Source organism: Eptatretus burgeri, chromosome 2 (assembly GCF_056783735.1).
Source record: "Eptatretus burgeri isolate ZD-2024b chromosome 2, Ebu_testis_v1, whole genome shotgun sequence".
NCBI lineage: Eukaryota > Metazoa > Chordata > Myxini > Myxiniformes > Myxinidae > Eptatretus > Eptatretus burgeri.
In genome coordinates this window covers 65,992,204-66,011,264 of record NC_140962.1, presented here as the reverse complement: position 1 = coordinate 66,011,264, position 19,061 = coordinate 65,992,204, and the positions used below count along the sequence as shown (strand labels likewise).

At 42.0% G+C, this 19,061-nt stretch overlaps 1 protein-coding gene across 1 annotated transcript in view; it reads left to right on the top strand.

The window, feature by feature from the left end:
• The window catches only part of HNRNPUL1 (heterogeneous nuclear ribonucleoprotein U like 1), a 101,174-nt gene extending 87,286 nt beyond the window's left edge, over nucleotides 1-13,888 (top strand). Inside the window, exons 10-14 of the mRNA XM_085869587.1 lie at nucleotides 8,390-8,558; nucleotides 9,039-9,314; nucleotides 12,745-12,869; nucleotides 13,053-13,187; nucleotides 13,363-13,888. Of these exons, the coding sequence (XP_085725713.1) occupies nucleotides 8,390-8,558; nucleotides 9,039-9,314; nucleotides 12,745-12,869; nucleotides 13,053-13,187; nucleotides 13,363-13,473 (816 nt within the window). The 3' untranslated portion in view covers nucleotides 13,474-13,888. The remainder of the gene's footprint in view (nucleotides 1-8,389; nucleotides 8,559-9,038; nucleotides 9,315-12,744; nucleotides 12,870-13,052; nucleotides 13,188-13,362) is intronic.
• The last annotated feature ends 5,173 nt before the right edge of the window (nucleotides 13,889-19,061 follow it).

Below are 19,061 nucleotides of genomic sequence, written 5' to 3'. Positions count from 1 at the left end.
ACATATTTATTAATTATGTCATTCGTAGTACTAGTGCGGGCCCGAAGGTGCGTGCCCGGAGGTGAGTGCCAGTATGTGCAGCCTCTCTCTCTCTCTCTCTCTCCTCTCTCTCTTCTCTCTCTCTCTCTCTCTCTCTCTCTCTCTCTCTCTCTCTCTCTCTCTCTCTCTCTCTCTCTCTCTCTCTCTCTCTCTCTCTCTCTCTCTCTCTCTCTCTCTCTCTCTCCTCCCCCCCCCCCCCTCGAAAAGGCACATCCGCGGGTCCCCAGCAATATTCCTGGCAAGTTTCAATCGTGCAAAATAAATAAACATGAATTGTGATGTCATTCATGACGTCATAGCACTGTGTCCTGTCATTGGTCGACAGATAAATGGCCGTAACTTGGGAACCGCTCGTCCAATTAATATCAAACCTTGAAAAGGCACCTCCGCGGGGCCCCGGCAATATTCCTGGCAAGTTTCAATCAGATCGGACCGTCAATCGTGCAAAATAAATAAATAAATAAACATTAATTGTGACGTCATTCGTGATGTCATAGCACCGTGTCTTGTCATTGGTCGACAGATAAATGGCCGTAACTTGGGAACCGCTTGTCCGCTTGATATCAAACCTCGAAAAGGCACATCTGCGGGGCCCCGGCAATATTCCTGGCAAGTTTCAATTAGATCGGACCGGCGGTCGTCAAGAAACGGCGGTCGCAGACAGACAGACAGACACACACACACACACATTGTTGGAATTATAGATAGATTATCCTAGTGTATCTCTGTGAACTATTTCAATCTAAACGGTTAGTTTGGACTGTTTCGCGGTTACCTGAACTGAACATTGAGAACTTGTGGTATTATAGAGATGACCATCAACCCCCACACGGGGGTAATTTTTTTTTTCTGATAAAATACAACTTCATTTATCTTTTATTCCTCATTAAACTTTCAGTTTTAATTCATCATTGAACCTCTAGACACGTAGTTGACCCATGCATTTAATTTCTAAGGGCTAAATTTACGAAAGGCGTTTAGTGAGCGTCTTGCTCACACACGCCTAACCATTGAACGCTGACAAAAACATCATTAATGCACACATGTTAAAATTGTGCGTAGCCGAACGTTTATACGTTTAATTAAATTAATCCTTGATTTAAAAATTAAAGGCCTAATAAGGCCTGATGCTATCTCAAGGCGTCGGGAATCAGTCTTTCCATTTAAAATTTTTGTCATTTATTATTTTATCGGGTTTTTGTTTTTTTGACGTGGAATTCTAATTTTAATGACACCATGGTGTTGAGGGGACATTGCCGACAAGAACGAGTAGTCACATGAACTTGTACGACGTAAAATAAATGAAATACAGTTGCTGGGACGTTTGTACCAAGTGGACAGCACAATTAATTTTGCCTGAACGAGTGCGCACGTTAGGGTCCAGAGGTTGGAAAATCGTAAGAAATTAACGAATAGCTCCATGTCCACCAAATTTAGCATAAGAGTTGCGAGTAACCAGAGGCAGGTCCTCGGCACCAAAAAAAAAATTTAAAATATCTTACTCACCATCATCAACCTGATCACCCTTAACCTCACCTAAATCTCCCACCCCATGTGTTTTTTCTTGTACACATCTTCAAGAGGACATGTAATTCTGTTCATATGTTGAATTTCACATTGATAGACCCTTCAGTTTATGAAAAACCTTCAAAGGTTCAAAAAAAATTGTGAAGCAATTACCGGAATTATGCTTTCTTTAAATAGCAGCTTCTGCAATTTTAACACAATTAAGCGGCCGTCCTTGTGATCATATTGAAGCATTCATTGATTATATAATAAGTGGAAAAAGAACTGCAGCAAACCGTATTGAGTTGGGGGGGAAGAAAATTAAAATAAGTGAAAAAGCAACCATATAATTTTAGCTATGTTGTGTAATGCTGTTTTGGACTTTCTTAATATTGACAGTTGACAAATCATTGCTAATTTTTCTTACCATATTTTTATCTTACCAAGATTCGTATGCTGTCAAATTTTGTCATCTGAAAATAATGAGTAAATTACAGAAAGAGAGCCATAGTATGGAATACAATCTTGATGCAAGTAACAAGTTATACTGTTGGTCGGTTTTGATATTTTGTTGTCTTCATTTACATCTATCTTTAATATAAAAGGAGCTCGTTCTCAGTGTGCAGGCATGCTTCTGTCCGTCAACAATTGTCCACCCAGCACAGCATGCACGTACGTGTGCAGCATAGCAATATACGCATGTAACCAAGCATATAACGTGCTGCACATACACGCATGAGAGTTTGTTTCCTGACATGGCCCATGCCTAATACGTACCCCAGACAGTTTGACACCAAGAAGGAAGAGAGGAGGAGGGAAATGGCGAGTATTTTTTTTTGTTTGTTTTGTTAATGCCTTCGCTGACTATGTCGTTTGAGGCATTGTTTTTGGGTTGTCCATATGTCCATGTTAATTTTCTGTTTTCTCTGCAACCGCTTATTTGATTGACACAAAATTTTCACCATAGGTGTGACGACTCATGTAGAATGTTTTAATTTAATGGTAATTATGATGTAGCTCATGTGTTGTGGCAACCATGTTGGAAAAAGGAGAAACTTTGGACCTCTGTATCGCTGAAACTGCTCCATGGAAAATATTGAAACTCGGCACATATCAAGTACTCCCCATGGGAAATAAGTGCTTTTTTTGATGATGTCATCGATAGCTTCCTTATGCCGTTGTCATTGCATATGTCAAATCCGATCAGTATGAAATTTTTTGAGTATCTAAATTGGATGGTGGGAAAAAATTGATGACGTCATCGGTCATGTGGTTCAGCAGCCATATTTTTTTAACATTAAAAACCATCAAAAAATCTCCAAAACTGCTGAACAGATTGAGGCGAACCTTTACATCTATTATCACCAATCCATGAGGAACAAAAAGTTCTCCACCTATGATGTCATGTCACATGGTTTGGGAGCTTTGATTTTTTTTTTGGAAGAATAAACCTTTAAAAAAAATTCTTCTCTATCACGGCTTGACAGATCAAGGGGAAACTTCACCCACCCTCAACCCTTGGTGATACCAGGATGTTCACAAATGATTAACAGGTCACATGGTCTGGCAGCCATATTGTATTCAATGGAAATCTTTAAAATAAATTATTTCTCTTGAACCACTTCATCAGTCGACCTGAAACTTCAGAATTACGATTGGACGCATGGTCTGACAGCCAGAATTATTTAATGTTTCGAATCTGGGTTCAGGGGTTTAAATAAAACTTGGTACAAGTATGTATAATAATATTGGTGGAGGCATATCTGGCGACATCAAAGAGTTTGTATAGTTTATTTTCATCTTCCTCTTAGTGTGTTGTATATTATTCAGAATTCAGCATCAAGAAAGACTGTGATGAATATCGCATTAACACTCTCCTCCTACTGACTCCCTTAGTGTATAGCTGAACCGGTTATCTATCCACCATCTAATTTTATTATTAGGCTCATCGATACACCCAGTATTATTATGTTTTTAGCTAACCTGGACTTTAGTCAGGTGAGCTTATGCGATCGAGCAGTGGTCCATAGGTGAGTAAGTCAGGGAGTCAGTCCGTAAACACTTCAGTCATTATCGCTTGAACCAAACATACGATTTTGATGAAACTTGGCCACAAGCTTCATTTCTGATGCCTAATGAAGGTGTATTGACCGCATCAAAATCAGCGCTCATTAAGTGGGTGGGTCTACAGGGGGTTTTTTTGATCGCCTTTCCCCCCAAAAAATTGATATTTGTTCTTTTCTGCAAAACTACACACCCAATTTCGATGCAACTTGACCACAACCTTCATCGCCCGTAATATACCAGTGTATTGACCACATCAAAATCAGCGCCCATTAAGTGGGTCTACAGGGGGTTTTTTGACCCCCTCTCCCCCCAAAAAATTTATATTTGTTCTTTTCTGCAAAACTACACACCCACTTTCGATGAAACTTGACCACAACCTTCATCGCCCGTAATGTACCAGTATATTGACCACATCAAAATCTACACTCAATAAGGGGTCTACAGGGAAGGGGCAGGGGGTTTAACCCCTCAAAATAGGTAGTTGCTGTCTCCTCCGAAACTACACAAACAGTTTTAATGAAACTTCACCACCCATGATGTACCAAAGTGTATTGACCACATCAACATCGGCACTCATTGAGAGGGTCTACAAGGGCTTTTTTGACCCCCAAAATCGGTATTCGCTCTCTCCTCCGAACTACACAGAATTTCAATGAAACTTGACCACAACCTTCATCACACTTGATGTACCAAAGTTTGTTCACGGCATGACAAATTTTAGGGTCTAAGCGAGTCTGCAGGGAGTTTAAGTGACTATTGTGCCTAATCCAGGTGAGCTTCAGCACAGGTGGTCCTATTTTTTTTTCTTCGCAATTACGCAAAGATTGGTATTCCCGTCAGTGAAGCGAGTAATGCATAAGCATTCTTGTCATACATATACACAAATGCATTAGCTATATTTTTGCCACTTTGCAACACACTTTCAGCACAGGACTCTGAATGCCAAAGACTACGATGGCTTGGACTTGACTCAGGCCAGGTGGACTCGACAACAACACTGCTGGGTAGAGGGTGCAGACGTGACGGGACGGACGTCACAAGCTGGCCGGGGGGGGGGGACGTTGTGGGATGGTCGAAGGGTGCCGGGGCAGGATGGCCGAAGCGGTGGGGGGGTATGGCGGTATGGATGTCGTGGGCTGGCCGAGGGTTGGGGGCGGGATGAACGCCGCAAGATGGCCGAGTTGGGGGGTGGGACGGATGCTGCGGGATTACCGTGCGGGGAGGGGGTGGTGGGACGGACGTCGAGGGCTGGCCAAGGGTTGGGGAATGATGGGACGGACGTCGGGGGGGGGGCGGTGGGACGGACATTGCGGGTTGGCTGAGGGTTGGGGGGGGCGGTGGCACGGACATCACGGGCTGGCCGAAGGTTGGGGGGGGAGCGGTGTGACAGACATCGCGGGTTGGCCGAGGATTTGAGGGTGGCAGGACGGACGTTGTGGGATGGACGTCGCGGGCTGGCCGAGGATTTGAGGGTGGCAGGACGGACGTCGCGGGCTGGCCGAGGATTTGAGGGTGGCAGGACGGACGTTGTGGGATGGACGTCGCGGGCTGGCCGAGGGTTGTGCTGGCCGATTCGGATGACACTTGGTGGACAGGTTGGGTGTGTGAGTTGGAAGAATTGATTTGATTTTGGTAAAATCTGTATACGAGAATGTTTTAATTTTTCAATTGATTCTTCATCATTGTGCGATGAGGCCAAAAAGATGTGCTGAATTGCATATTTCAAACGATGGGCGAATCGTTTAAACTGAGGATCTTTGATGCTATTACGGCGTTTAAATTTCTGATGTGAGAGGAGTTTGGATTGCACAACTGCAGCAGTATTTGTTTCATGTACGTATTTCACAGATGGAGAAACTTAATATGCTGTTAAAAGAAGATATTTGAAAGATTAATTTCTTCACCGAGTCCTCTTATTTCATGATTTTTATTTTTTATTTCGTTAATAAGAATAATTTGATGAAGTACCTTTACATATTATCAAGCTTTGTCATTGGTATGATGCACACGAGCGGAGATACCCGTGATGAACAGGTGATGTGATAGAATGGTATGTGGTATGATGGGATAACCACAGAATGACACCATTCCTGTGATGAACGGGAAAAATAGGGAACTTCACGGTGATGACTTGACATCATCTCGCGTGGTGGATGCTTTAGCAAAAGTCTACCTTTGACTGGACTTTTAGGTGGACTGAATGGGATAAAAGTTTGCAGTAAATTTAGATTCTTAACCAGAATTGTAAGGCATTGTTAATTATGCCTACAATGGTTTGTGACAGACTGCATCGTATTTCCCTCTTTTCCAGATTTGATCTTGCGTATCCTTGGTGGCTCTCCAGCTATACAAAGTGAAATGTTATGGTTGCCCTTCATAGCTTAAGATGGCCTTTTGCATACGATATGCGAACACCTGCATGCTTCAATTTGATTGTCGTGTCGGAACTGCTACCCTGCATAGCAACCAAACAGATAGCAAGCCGTATAACTTGGTGTCGAGGAATATCATAGACCAGACAGCAAGCTACTTGCATTTTATGGCAGGAACCTGAAATTTTACCAAGGTGCTGCCCGACCTCGCCAACACTTTTTAGAATGACACCTTGCGATCTTTAATATCCCCCAACTATCAGATGGTTCCTGAGTTTAATGTCCATCTGAGGGATGACTCATTTTGTGATGCAACGCTCCACCTGCAAAACATCAATCTGACAGTTTATAGTCGTGCTGAGTATCGAACTTGCACTATGAACGCACAAGTACATGTGCACAGGCTCACTTCAGGGCTTCAGTTCTGCAAAAGCCGTCTCTTGGCAAGGGTTACAGTTATGGACAGGTTGCAACTTCGACAAAGCAGTTTACGAGACTAGCGGTGAGGAATTTGGAATTTAATCAGGTTGCTGGCAATAGCTCGCCACCTTTTCAAGAAAGACAATGCTGGGGATCTTTAAAGTCCACCAACTTATGCTAGCGTAGAGGGCACCAAGCTTAATGCCCCTCTGAGACATGGTGCACTTTGTGATGCATTGTCCTATATGAGAAACAACAGGATGAGTTTATAGCTAACTCAGATTAGAAACTTAAAAGTTAAGTTTGCACTGCTACCTTTGCACCATCCTGTTGACAGTGAAATGCCTATACTGTATCTCTCTACCAGAAAATTAAGTTACCAAAATTAATGTAATTTCTGTAGAAAAACCTTAATGTTTCAAGCTTGCTTCTGAATTTTTGAAAGGGATCTCGGGCATCTAGAATTGTAGCATTTGATTGGCCAATGGTGCCCATGCAGCGAGGGCCTGTGTAGGGAGGGTGGTTAAGTGTCTGAGTTTGACTGTGACCCTGAGTGGTAAAAGTTCATGCTGGGTCAGGGTTGTGCTTTCCATTTGTAGCATGTGTCAGTGGGGGTTTGTGAGTGTGCTCGTAGTACTGGAATCTCTTTGGCAAGTGCTCCACAGTGTCAATTGTCAAAGGTGGTATATCCAGTGTTTTCCTGTCTTTGGGGTTAGTTCGACGTCAATATCGATATTGATATGGACATGAGCTTGTGTGAAGGAACAAAATATGTTTGGAGTGGCTACATCAGAGTTGCACTCCATTGCTTTTGGCCCATTGCTCTCCATCTTGCCTCGACTGAGAACCTCCACCACAAGTGTATCCTTGGTTTTACATCCTTATTTGGTAGAAAACAAACCATAAACACAATAAAGTAATCAGTCACAGAGCTTTTATTGAGTATTTTCTGTTGTAATAGTCCTTTTGCTGGTGTGCGTCCCTTCGGAGCTGTGAAAAGGATGTTGGAAATATTTCTCACACTATTTTCAATTCATTTATTTTGAGCCCTGCTCAAGTTTTTTTTTTAGCACTTGCTTATTCCATTGTAGGAGAATGGACTGTCGGCCAGCCTCAAAATTATAATTTTGTGAGAACTATAATAGAGTGACTTGACTTTCCATTTTAGCTCTTCATTTGAAGGAAATTAAGATTCAGAAAATGTGGCACACTTTGGTTAATAGTCTGTCATCTTGACCATATGTGAATATTTCTTGAGATCGTTATCAAATTCATTTTTGTATCCTAAACAAAGTGAATATGGTTTTCATTTTATGATAAATGTTTCTTCCGTAATAATTAATCTATCATGGAGTAGTACTCCATATGTCGGGATGGCACGGGGTAAAATGGCCGGCTCGTCAAATTGCTTTTTACCTCTGGCGTACTCATTATCCTATTCACATATAAATGATGAAATATTTCCTTTAAAATGTCATTCCTTTTGTGTATCAATTTCCTTTGGATTTGTGTAATTTGGGTTATTTCTCAGCTTGTAATTGAAAGGATATTTAACGATCATAGTTATTTGTGGTTTTACCCTCCCTATAATATTATTCGGGTACTTCTGGTGAGGTGAAACCTTTTGAGTCTTATTTTTCTGGCATCCAGCTGTTGTAATTTCAACCTGAACTTGTGAGGTTATGAAAATGAACACATCCTGACAAATGGCACTAAACTTACCAATTTTGTATAACCTCACAGATTTGTACTTTAGCACAGCAAATCTGCCTCTTAGCACATCTTTGAGCACATCCCAAAGGTAAGCTCGGGTTTGGGTGAAGCCGCCTTGACTTACCTGCCCTACTGTGAATTACTGACCTTGCGTAAGATGTGGGGAGTGTGTTTGCAGGCTGTCTTGGCGGTCACGCGGTGCACAGTACCAAAAACCCTGTAAATGAAATGAAGTAATGACTCTTTACCTTCTTCCTTGTCATCGACAATAGACAAATGTTTATGGATCAGCACAGAGACGAAAAATGCGACCTTTTGAAGGTTTTCAACGCAAGGCTATTGTAATTTGTCCTACGGATGAGGATTTAAAAGAGCGTACACAAAAGCGCTGTTCTGAGGAGGGGAAGGATGTTCCTGAGTCGGCTGTGTTAGAGATGAAAGGTAGGAGCCTGGAACAGCCGCCGCGGTTAAAAGCAAGTTGGAAGAAAACAATCCTACCCTTTTCTTTATATAATCTATATTTTTTACTTGCTCATTTTCCTTTTCCATGCACATTCTCACTTTAACATCCTTTTTATAACCATTAATTTGTTAAATATCTTCATACTGCCGTACTTCCCCCACTCCACAAACACACGCACGCCGCTTTTTTTTTTCTTCCTTTATTCAAGTACATACTGCATTTACACATCTTTTATTTGTTCTACTTTTGCTTTTCTTCAGCATCTTTTTTTTAATTTTTTTTTAAATTGCCGGCGTCCAGAGAGAAGTGAAGTGCCCTGGGCTACTCGCCCTATGTGCTGTTTCTCTCCTGCCGTCGGTCCTTTCACATTTGTGCATTTGACCCGTGTTCCCATCCCTTCTCTTCCCACCCTGTTTGCTTGTTTGTCGTCCTCACTTCACTATGAACTGCAACACCAGCCAACTTCACCTTGCCTGAAGCTGGGGATTACCTCTCCGACGTGATCTATGTGGAGCTGCAAAAGGAGGAAGCTCAAAAATTGATTGACCAGTATCGTGAGGAAGGACGGAAAGCTGGCCCCCCACCTCAAAAGCGCTTCGACAATCGCAACCGTGGTGGAGGATTTCGTGGACGGGGTGGACAGACTAGTGGTGGTTTCGGACGGGGCATTCGTGGAGGGTTCGGAGGTGGTGGTGGCTATGGAGGAAACTACAGTGGGAGTCGACCCAGGGGAAGTGAGTCTTTGCTTGAATATAGTATTTTTATGTTCTAAGTAATGTATAGTTGCATAAATCACATGCAACACCTTGTTGCATAAATCACATGCAAGACAAACGTATAAGAACACAATGATACAGCCGTCGGGTTCATCCAGTTGCTTGGTTCGAATGCCGATGAACCGCGTCAAAGTGGTCATGATGGCCAACTGATTCTGTCATTCTGAGCTGGATCATGGTCCTGTTTGTCACGATAACTAGTTCCAATGGAACCACCAAGCCAATTGGTGCCATGTGTCTGTTTACTCGAATGGCGTCCTCAGCACTATTTGCCTGAACCCAATCGGTCATTTAATGGATGTGTGTTACTACTACCGATCAGTGACGCTCAAATCACCCAGAGATCAAGTTATTTTATAAAGTGTATTTAAGCACATGGGGTGGGAATACAAAATGGGAAGCAAAATAGTTCAACCATCCCTCGACCCTCATACACGCCCCGGTAGAATTTGCAAGACAGGAATACCCAGGCTGTGTCCGACAGGACACAGTGAGTCCCAAGTGACAACACGGCTTGGCAGTCCCAGTTTGAGTGCATTCTGCCTGAGAGGAAGAGGGGGCAGTGCCTGCTGGATGGGGGTGTGGCTGTTGGCCAGTAGAGGCAAGGCTTGCAGAGACCCCGTTGTAGTTCATATGCAGCTTCGCCACTAAGCTCAGAGGACATCAGCTCTCGCTGTTCATGACACACCCTTTTATAGCCTCTGCAGCCATGACCCGCTTCGTCCCTCCCTGCTCGGCCGCTATTCGTCTGCAGCTCAGTCTGTGAGTGGAACGAACCTGACCCTGCCCTTTATCCTGCGCTTTGGCAAGCTTGGTTCTCATGGTGGCATTCCTGCCAAATAAACCCAGTGCCTGGTGGCTTATTGGATGCTTTTAATGGAGATTTAGAGCAGATTACAAAGTAAGAACATTGAAAAGGGGAAGAAGGATGATAGTTTTTGACACATTGGGGGCATTGGGAAGGGGTGGGGGAGGGTTAATTTGGAAGATGGCATCTTTCTCGACACAAAATGACGCAAATTCGAAATCGCAATTAAATTGCCTCACGGTTATACCAATGCATGCAATATGGGAAATAACTATTGATATCTTAATCAAAGTTACTATCGAGAAAGGAATCGCACAAAAATGTCGTCATACTTTTGCATTTTACCAAGGACATTTTTGGACAAGAGACAAATTAAGACCTTGCATGGCATTTGAACATGGGATACCAGCTTTGTTAAGCAAATTATCAGATGGAAACGAAAAATTGGCCAACCTGTTGGATGTGTTCACACTCTTGAATATTATTATCTTGCCAAAACGAAGTTTTTGCAAGATATGTTAGTCAGCTTGTATGTTTTTTTTTTGTTTTGTTTTTTTTGTTTGTCTGTAATCGCGTATAAAAAATTCTGCAGAGCACAGTTAACATTGGAAATTTTTGTAACTTCGCATATCAGAGGCCTATAGACGTCCCTTTCAGTGCACAAAATTTTGAAGGTCAAAGGTCAAGGTCACTTTGTCGCAAATCAGGGTAGTCGACGAAACCCTTATTTTTTGAGTAATTTTGATCGGATCGTCTTCAAACTTCATGGGAATATAGTTCATGGTCTGGCGCTCAGCTGATTAATTTTTGGTGGCGATTGGCCTTGACCTTCATCTGTTTTTTTTTGTTTTTGTTTTTTGTTTTGTCTGTAATCACGTATAAATCACTCTGCAGAGCACAGTTATCATTGGAAATTTTTGTAACTTCGCATATCAGAGACCTATAGAGGTCCCTTTCAGCGCATAAAATTTTGAAGGTCAAAGGTCAAGGTCACTTTGTCGCAAATCAGGGGAGTCGACGAAACCCTTATTTTTTGAGTAATTTTGATCGGATCGTCTTCAAACTTCATGGGAATATATAGTTCATGGTCTGGCGCTCAGCTGATTAATTGTTGGTGGCGATTGGCCTTGACCTTCATGGTTAGCACCAAAGGTCAAACATATTTGACCCCAAGGTCAAATTTTCAAGTTTTAGGAACCATATAGTGTAGTACCTCAAATTGAACACATCTATGAGTGCTTTCTAGATATGTCAAGCTTGAGACATTGTGACGTCATTTGGTGACGTTATGAGGCAAACGCATATTTTTCATGGTTACTCTGTAGAACGATTCTCATCGGAATCTCTCGTAGGCAGATATTCCTCAAGGAGTCGCTCCTGGTGGATAGCAGCTCTGCTCACCTCAGTGTGACCTTAAAGAAGTCACACGTGGTCACCTTTTGGCAAGATACGGGTCACCCTGCGGGTGACATTGGTTTATTATTCTTTTTTATTTTTTTGTATACCTTGTCGAGGCTCGTATGAGAGCCAACACACAACTCACAGCAAGGGGGCATGAGACAAGAGGGGCGGGAGTGGAAGGGACAAAACAGTGGGGAACAGACACATTATGTGAACTGTGGAAGGGAGAGGGATGGGGATGGGACAGGGAACATGGCGAAGAGAAGATGGACATTACAGGGACTTTCAGGAAGGAAAGCAGGGGAATTGAAGGAAGTGGGCTTGGGTGGATTATCGGGGGTAGAAAAGATCGAAGATTTGGATGGGGAAAGATAAGAGGTGGTGGTGAACAGCTGTTTTGAAAGCCTGGAGGGAAGAATGGGAAAGAATCGAGTGAGGAAGTTTATTCCAAATGCGGGGAAAAAGAGGAATGAAAGAGTGAAGATGAGCAGTGATTCGTGATTTTGGTAGTTTTACCAGAAGGGGGTTGTTGGCGTACCTTGAGTGCCCTGTGGAAATGTGGTGAGGACAAATCGCAGGGGGGGGGCAAGGCTGGAGAGGAGTCGGTAGAAGACAGAAAGACCACCGACCAACCTGCGGTGATTGAATGAGAGGCCCAAAGACTCAGCTTCATTGCAGGAGATGCCGATGATCCTAAATGTCCTGGTTTTGACAGCGTGAAGCCGAGAAAGGTGGGATGCACACAGGGTGATTTATGCATCTTGGGCAATCTATAAACTGTCATCCCAGGATTTCACAGGATGTGTGTGTGCCGTCCCTCAGATGGACACTAAACTGGGCATCCCGTCTGCCGGCATTAATTGGTGGCTATTAAAGATCCCACATTGTCCTTCGCGAAGAGTGGGCAAGCTATCGCCAGCACCATGAACAAATTACAAATTCCTCCTCAAATCGTAGTCGAACGCCAAGCCCGGCCAGTGGGTTCATGAAAGACTTGGGCCAATCTCCCCCCGGCCAACCCCAGAAGAACGTGGGAATAATTATGGCCGTTTAAAAAAAAATAAGAAGAAAAATGAGAACACTGTTCAGAGAAGATTTGAACTGTCATCTGCAATGTTCATGAATACTTGCTTTTTCTATTCATTTGTTTCTTCTGTTTTTTTCTCTCTCTTCTCCCAGGTTCAAATCAAGCACCGTACAATAGTCGTGGTGGAGGCAGCAGCCGAGGTGGAAGCAACTATGCTCGTAATCAAGGAGGTTACTACAGCAACAGAAACCAGGGTTTCAAGGGATCCTACAACCAGGTCAGATACCTTCCTTGCACTCTGTAGTCTTTTGGATAAAATCTTCTAACCACTGGAAAACATACGCATCTTGGTGAGTTGATCATACATTTGAGGCTTCATGATTCTTCTTTCATTTTTAACACTTGATACATTTTGCTTTTGGTGTGAATGATGGATGTGTGCTTGGTTTGTTTTCTAAAGGGCTATGGTGCACAAGGCTATGGACATGGTTATGGAGGTGGCTATGGTGCAGCAGATGGAGCTCAGCAGCAAGCTTACGGCTCTGGATATGGTTCTGCTGCGGGCCATGGTTACATCCCTCCGCAATACCAGCAGGTGTGGTGTTTAACCTGATTGCATAGCCTCTGCTATGTTTATTTGTCTAGGGCACAGGAGCTTCTGATTTAGATTCAAAAGTCCTTGCTCGGTGTGCCATTTTGTAATTGATATTCATTTCCGGTCTCACTTCTCCACCCCGTCTCCCTTTCTCACCCAATCTTCATGCAAGCAGTGGAGTCAGTACTACCAGCAACAGAACCAGAACCCCTGGAACCAGTACTATGGGTCCTATGGCGGTTACGGAAGCTATGGGGGCTATGGCGGGCAAGGCACGGGAAATTGAATCGGCTTGTTCTGTCATTTCTCCGAAACGTGCAAGCCACTGTTTCTGAGACATTGTATGCATAAGTTGGGCTTGGTTTGAAAAGAAAGAAAAGAAAAAAAAAACCTTATTTTTCTTTTTCCCCCCTCTTAATAATGTTGCAAAGTCTCAGCTGCATATTTTATATTGTACTGCTTTACATCAACATATTTGTTTTTCTGGTCTGATTTGGATCTGCACATCATGGTTGTCATTTAGCCATAATAATCCTGGTTATCAGTAGTAGTAATAGTAGTAGTTGTTGTAGTGTCCTACGATGGTGACCCTTGGGTATGAAGTTGTAAACAATGGATCATCATTTTTTTTTTTTCTTATTTCTTCTCCTGCTGAAAAGTTTTGTACTTTTAATGCCTATTAATAAATGCCAATGAACTCAGGTGATGTTTGAAGTTTGTTTTTAAATCTGCCACCGAAGGTTGTTTTTACCCTTGTCCGTTTGTCTGTCTTGTGAGCAGGATATATCGATAAGTTATGAACTGATTTTGATGGAACTTGAGGGACATGTTTGTTGTGTGACAATAACTAATTGATTTGATTTTGATTAAGATACCAGAATTTTTAGCCCCTGTTGTACTTAGTCCGAAACGGGGGCTTATGGATTGGGTCTCGTGTGTCCGTCTATGTGCAGTCATATCTCAGACATGTATGAACCAATTTTGTTCAAACTTTGCACAAAAGACAATACATGACAGTAGGCATATGCACGCCATTTTGTTTCATGGTTCGATCAAAGATGGTAGACTGGCGGCCATTATAGTGGTAAAAACCCAATGTTGAACACGTTCTCAACCATTTCTCGAACATGCATTTACCAATCTTGTTCAAGCTTGGCACACAGATCATGAATGGTATCTTACATATGCACATCCTTTGTTTTCGAGATCAGATCCAAGATGGCCGACTGGTAGACTGGTGGCCATTTTAGGTGTAAAAAAAATACAAATCCCATTTTAGTTATATAAAAGAAATCGAGGTGACGGATTGAACATGTGCTCAACCATTTCTTGGACATGCATTTACCGATCTTGTTCTATTTCTTTTCATACCTATACTATGAAACATCTTTCATGAAAATTAAAAAAAAAATTCTGATTGCTCTTTTCAATTCCACCCCAACCACATTTAAGTACAGTTTACAAAAACTGATCAGACAGCATTTTCAACTGAATGATAATTTTCTATTGTCTACAGTTCTAGAATTTTTTTATACATAAATATTATTAAATGTTCTACTGTTTGTAATTCAGTATAAGTCTCCCCTAAAATATATTAACATTGAATCCCTTCTGTGTGAAATTTGAATTGCCAATCAAAAACATCATACATGTCACATGACCAACTATCTTGCACAATATAACTACGTGACCCACATCATTAATATTCATGACCGAATAACCCAATCGCAATCTTCCATGTCACATGGCCACTCAAGTTAGTTACGTATGCACATAAATCTTGTAAAAATGGGCTCGCCCTTTAACTCCGTACAGCAAAATTACTGAAACCACGAGGGATGGGACATCTTATGTCTTTTTCTCCTTGTTTAATTTTGTTATGAAAGAAGCATTGAGAGATGGGGCCAATTTGAGAGATATATATATATATATATATATATATATATATATATATATATATATATATATATATATATATATATATATATATATAATATCTCAAAAGTTGTGGATAGATTATGACAAAACTTGGTGGATGAGTGTGTAGGTGACAAGAACAAGGGGATTCAATCTTGGTTAAGGTCCGGATGCAGATCCGCCCACCAGTGTGATACAAAACATGAACTGTTCAGTCTGGTGGGAGGGGTATGTGCTCTGTCGAGTGCCATTCTCGTTTTTCTTGGGATTCCTAGAATTTCTTTATTCCCTGATTCTTTCCCATCTTATCTAAAATGTGAATCATTACCCTTTGCAGATGTTAAAAAATAAAGGTACTGGTCCATGGCAGAAGTTGCAACTGAAATGTGCAGGTGATGCAATTCTTTGCACTTGGACTCTACAATCACAAGATGATCAAAGGTGTGCAATTGTCATTATTGATATTGGTGAAACGCTTCCGTTGAGTTTTTATGTTGTAGCTTCTGTTTTTTTGCTCTTTCATCATCTCAAAACTTTTCTAAGACCCTTTCCTGCACTTATTTTTTCCCCCCGGTAAACAAGATCGAGGCTCAAGGAAGAATTGAGGTGACGGATGGTAAAAGGTAACAAACTGAGTGGGACACAACCGGTGGGCACAATAAGGAACGGAATGAACAAACAGGAAAGAGAGAGAGAAAAAACAATATGGAGAGAAAGACCAAGACACCTCTGTTAATTCTACTTAATTTACAGGAGGATAAATTATAAATCAAAAGGGCTAGTTTTAACAACCTCGGGTTTTTGTGAGTCCTCATCCGAGATTGATCCCATCTATAAGAGAGATGTTTGTCTGTCTGTCACCATTTTCTCAGAGATGGTCAAATGGATTTTTGTCAAACTTTTAAGAGGCTCATCAGTGACTGTTGGGGAGTGTTTTTGGGGGAATTTTTTTTTTTTGTGAAAGGTAATATTAAATGATCCCTGAGCCCTTTCTTTAGTGGGTGTAGAGAAGTGATTTAAGCTCCCACAAAAAATAGAATTTTTTATTTTATTTCATCAAAACTCCAACAGGATTAGAACAGCACCGGGCAACGCCGGGTACCCCTGCTGGTGTTGTATACAGTATGATAAACGTTCACAACCATCCCGTAGATGTAAGAACCCAACAAGAATGCCTGCTCAAAGTGATTCTACCATTGGTCAGCACCTCCTGAACAATCCCGATTGTGCCCAGGACGATCACACTGAACGGTTTGAGATTGTGGGACGTGCGCATACTGAAGCACGTTTACATGTTCTTGAAGCCACATTTATACACACACTAGCTCCTGTTCTTTGCAAACAAAGAGAGTATGTGCAAACACTGCATTTGTTCTGACCTGTATCCAGAGTAAAATGGGAGGCCACGGTTTCCCCCGGTGCCTCAAGGCCATGATGTGTGTGCTCGTGTCAGGAACAGTCCAAAGAAGCAATCCCCAATGGTATGAACAAATAAATTGCTTCTTTTTACGTCTGCATTTCCAGTATGCTTGTGTGTCCTGATTACCTGCGTGTCCTGATTACCTGCAAGATGAAAAGCTTCGACAATGTCTGTTCTTTTGTTTTTTTTTCTGCTATTTTCAAGTTTTGGGGACATCAGAAAGAACATAACTGCCATCTCGAGGGGTCATCAGCATAGAGTGGATAGATTGATTCCAGGGTTGAGATGTTGAAGACGATAAAGGGTATCGAGTATAGACAAAATAAGTGTGGAATATTTTTTTCAGCAAAATGGACAGTTACATGACCAAGAGTTGTCGGTGGCTATGGTGGGGGCATACATAACATGTAATTGGTTATGAAAAGTGGAGTAGAGTTGGGGGGGGGGGTTGTTCAGACAATGAGGCTGTGGGGTCTATTATTCAGAGTAGTTGATGCATGAAATGGCAGTTGCAACAAACTTATTCGTTCCTTTGCAGCACAAAGCTGTGGGGTAGCATCATAAGTTGAGGGAACGGCTGTGCCGCTGATGCAATTCCCTCTACTGGTTTGGGCTGGAATTTTGGCCATGGTGCCGGCAATAGCTCGCCCACTGCAGCAAAAACAGAAGTAAGGTTTGGACTTCAATTAGATTGGTACTTAGAAGCTTGGGGGATGGATTGATATTCGTGGGACTGGGTGATGGTGTCGAGAGGTGATAGTGAAATGCTGATATCTATGAGTGGATTGAGTCAAACGTTGACTGCTGTTGATGATTATTCATCTCACCCTGACGAACCACTTCATCCTGAAAAATAAAACCTGGTGATGTCTTTTTACCTGCTCGATTACTCCATTCCTTAAAAACACTCCACCCCCATGAAATTACGTAAACGGACAATTTATGCAACGTGGACGAGGCACAAGTATGAGGGGTCAAATGACCTGTGTGCAAGTGTTGCGTGGATTCCTTATAACTTGACCAGAGCAACCTAAAATACCCTCCCCCTCTTTTCTCTGCTGATGTAAAAAAATTAAAATCTATTGCACCTTAGACAACCTAACACATGATTTCCACGTTTTTGATCATCTTGATAACCAGTCTTGGTGGTGTCATGGTTGGACTGTCCACTTTGAGTCTGGGAGTTTGTTGGTTCGAATCCTGGCCGAGTCATACCAGTCTTTAACAAACTCAAATGAGCTAAGATCCTCGTCCTCTTAATGATGACGTCATAAAAACGAATATGACGTCATTGTGATGTATCAGGTTTGCAATAAATTATCTGTGCTAATGCCCGTTTGATTCCTGCAAACAAAATTCAAACAGCTTGCCGAGTTTCGGAGATAATGGTACAGGCGATTTCCATTAGCGGTGATATGACGTCAACTTTTTTACTGGGAAGAATTTCCAAAATCGGAGATGGTTACTGGCTGCGCGTGGGCTTTCTGCATATACATGGCAAGTTTCACGAAGATACGATGGAAACTCTGGGTTGTGAAACAAAAAATATCCAAAAATAGGAATGACGTCATAAAAATTGATATGACGTCATAGTGATGTATCATATGTGCAGAAATTAATATCTGCTTATGCCCTGTTCGATTCCCGCAAACAGAATTCAAAAAGCTTGCCTAGTTTCGGAAATATTTTTTTAAGCGATTTCCATTAGCGGAGATATTTTGACGTCATAACTTTTTTTCTCGGAGGAATTTTCAAAATCGGAGATGGTTACTGTCTGCCCAGGGTATTTTTATATTTATATAAAAATAACATTGATGTTCGGAACAAACTTCTCGAAACGGTTTTTTTGCACCTTCATTGGAACTCTTAGATCGACTCGGAATTATCACCTTGAGGTACAGGATCGAGACTGGAAAGGATCACGTACGTCAGTCATGGAAGATAGCTTGCGTTCTCCAAATGAACGGCTTGTGAACGTCGTGTTTTTTTCCTCCTTCTTCTTCGTCTTCTACGTCGTCTTCTTCTTCTTCTGCGTCTTCTTCATCTGCGTATTCTTCTTTTTCGGTTGCGTGTTCTTCTTCTTCCAAAATGTGTCTTCTTCTTCTTCTTAATTTCTGCGTCTTCTGCGTATTCTGCGTATTCTTCGTCTTCTTCCTCTTCTGCGACCTCGTCGTCTTCTTCTTCCTCGTCGGCTTCTTCTTCTTCATCGTTGTTGTTCTTTGTTGTGTTTTGTTCTTCTTTGTTGTTGTTCGTCGTGTTGCTTCGTTCGAGCCACCTTTGCCTTCACACTGAAATCGCGCTGTCCGCTGCGCTATAACAACCCGACACAAAGGTGGGTATTCTTGACCACCGGAAGTACAATCACAGTTACGTCATCGTTTTTCGTCGGCAGTGCAATATCGTGCGGTGTATAAGCTAAGTTTCTTCAACCAACAAAACGACGTTCAACAATTATTTTTACTTCTATCGAGAAGAAAAATTTTAAAGGCCAAGATCTCGAATTATAAAAAAAGTTTTGGTTTTTTTTTATTTTTTTC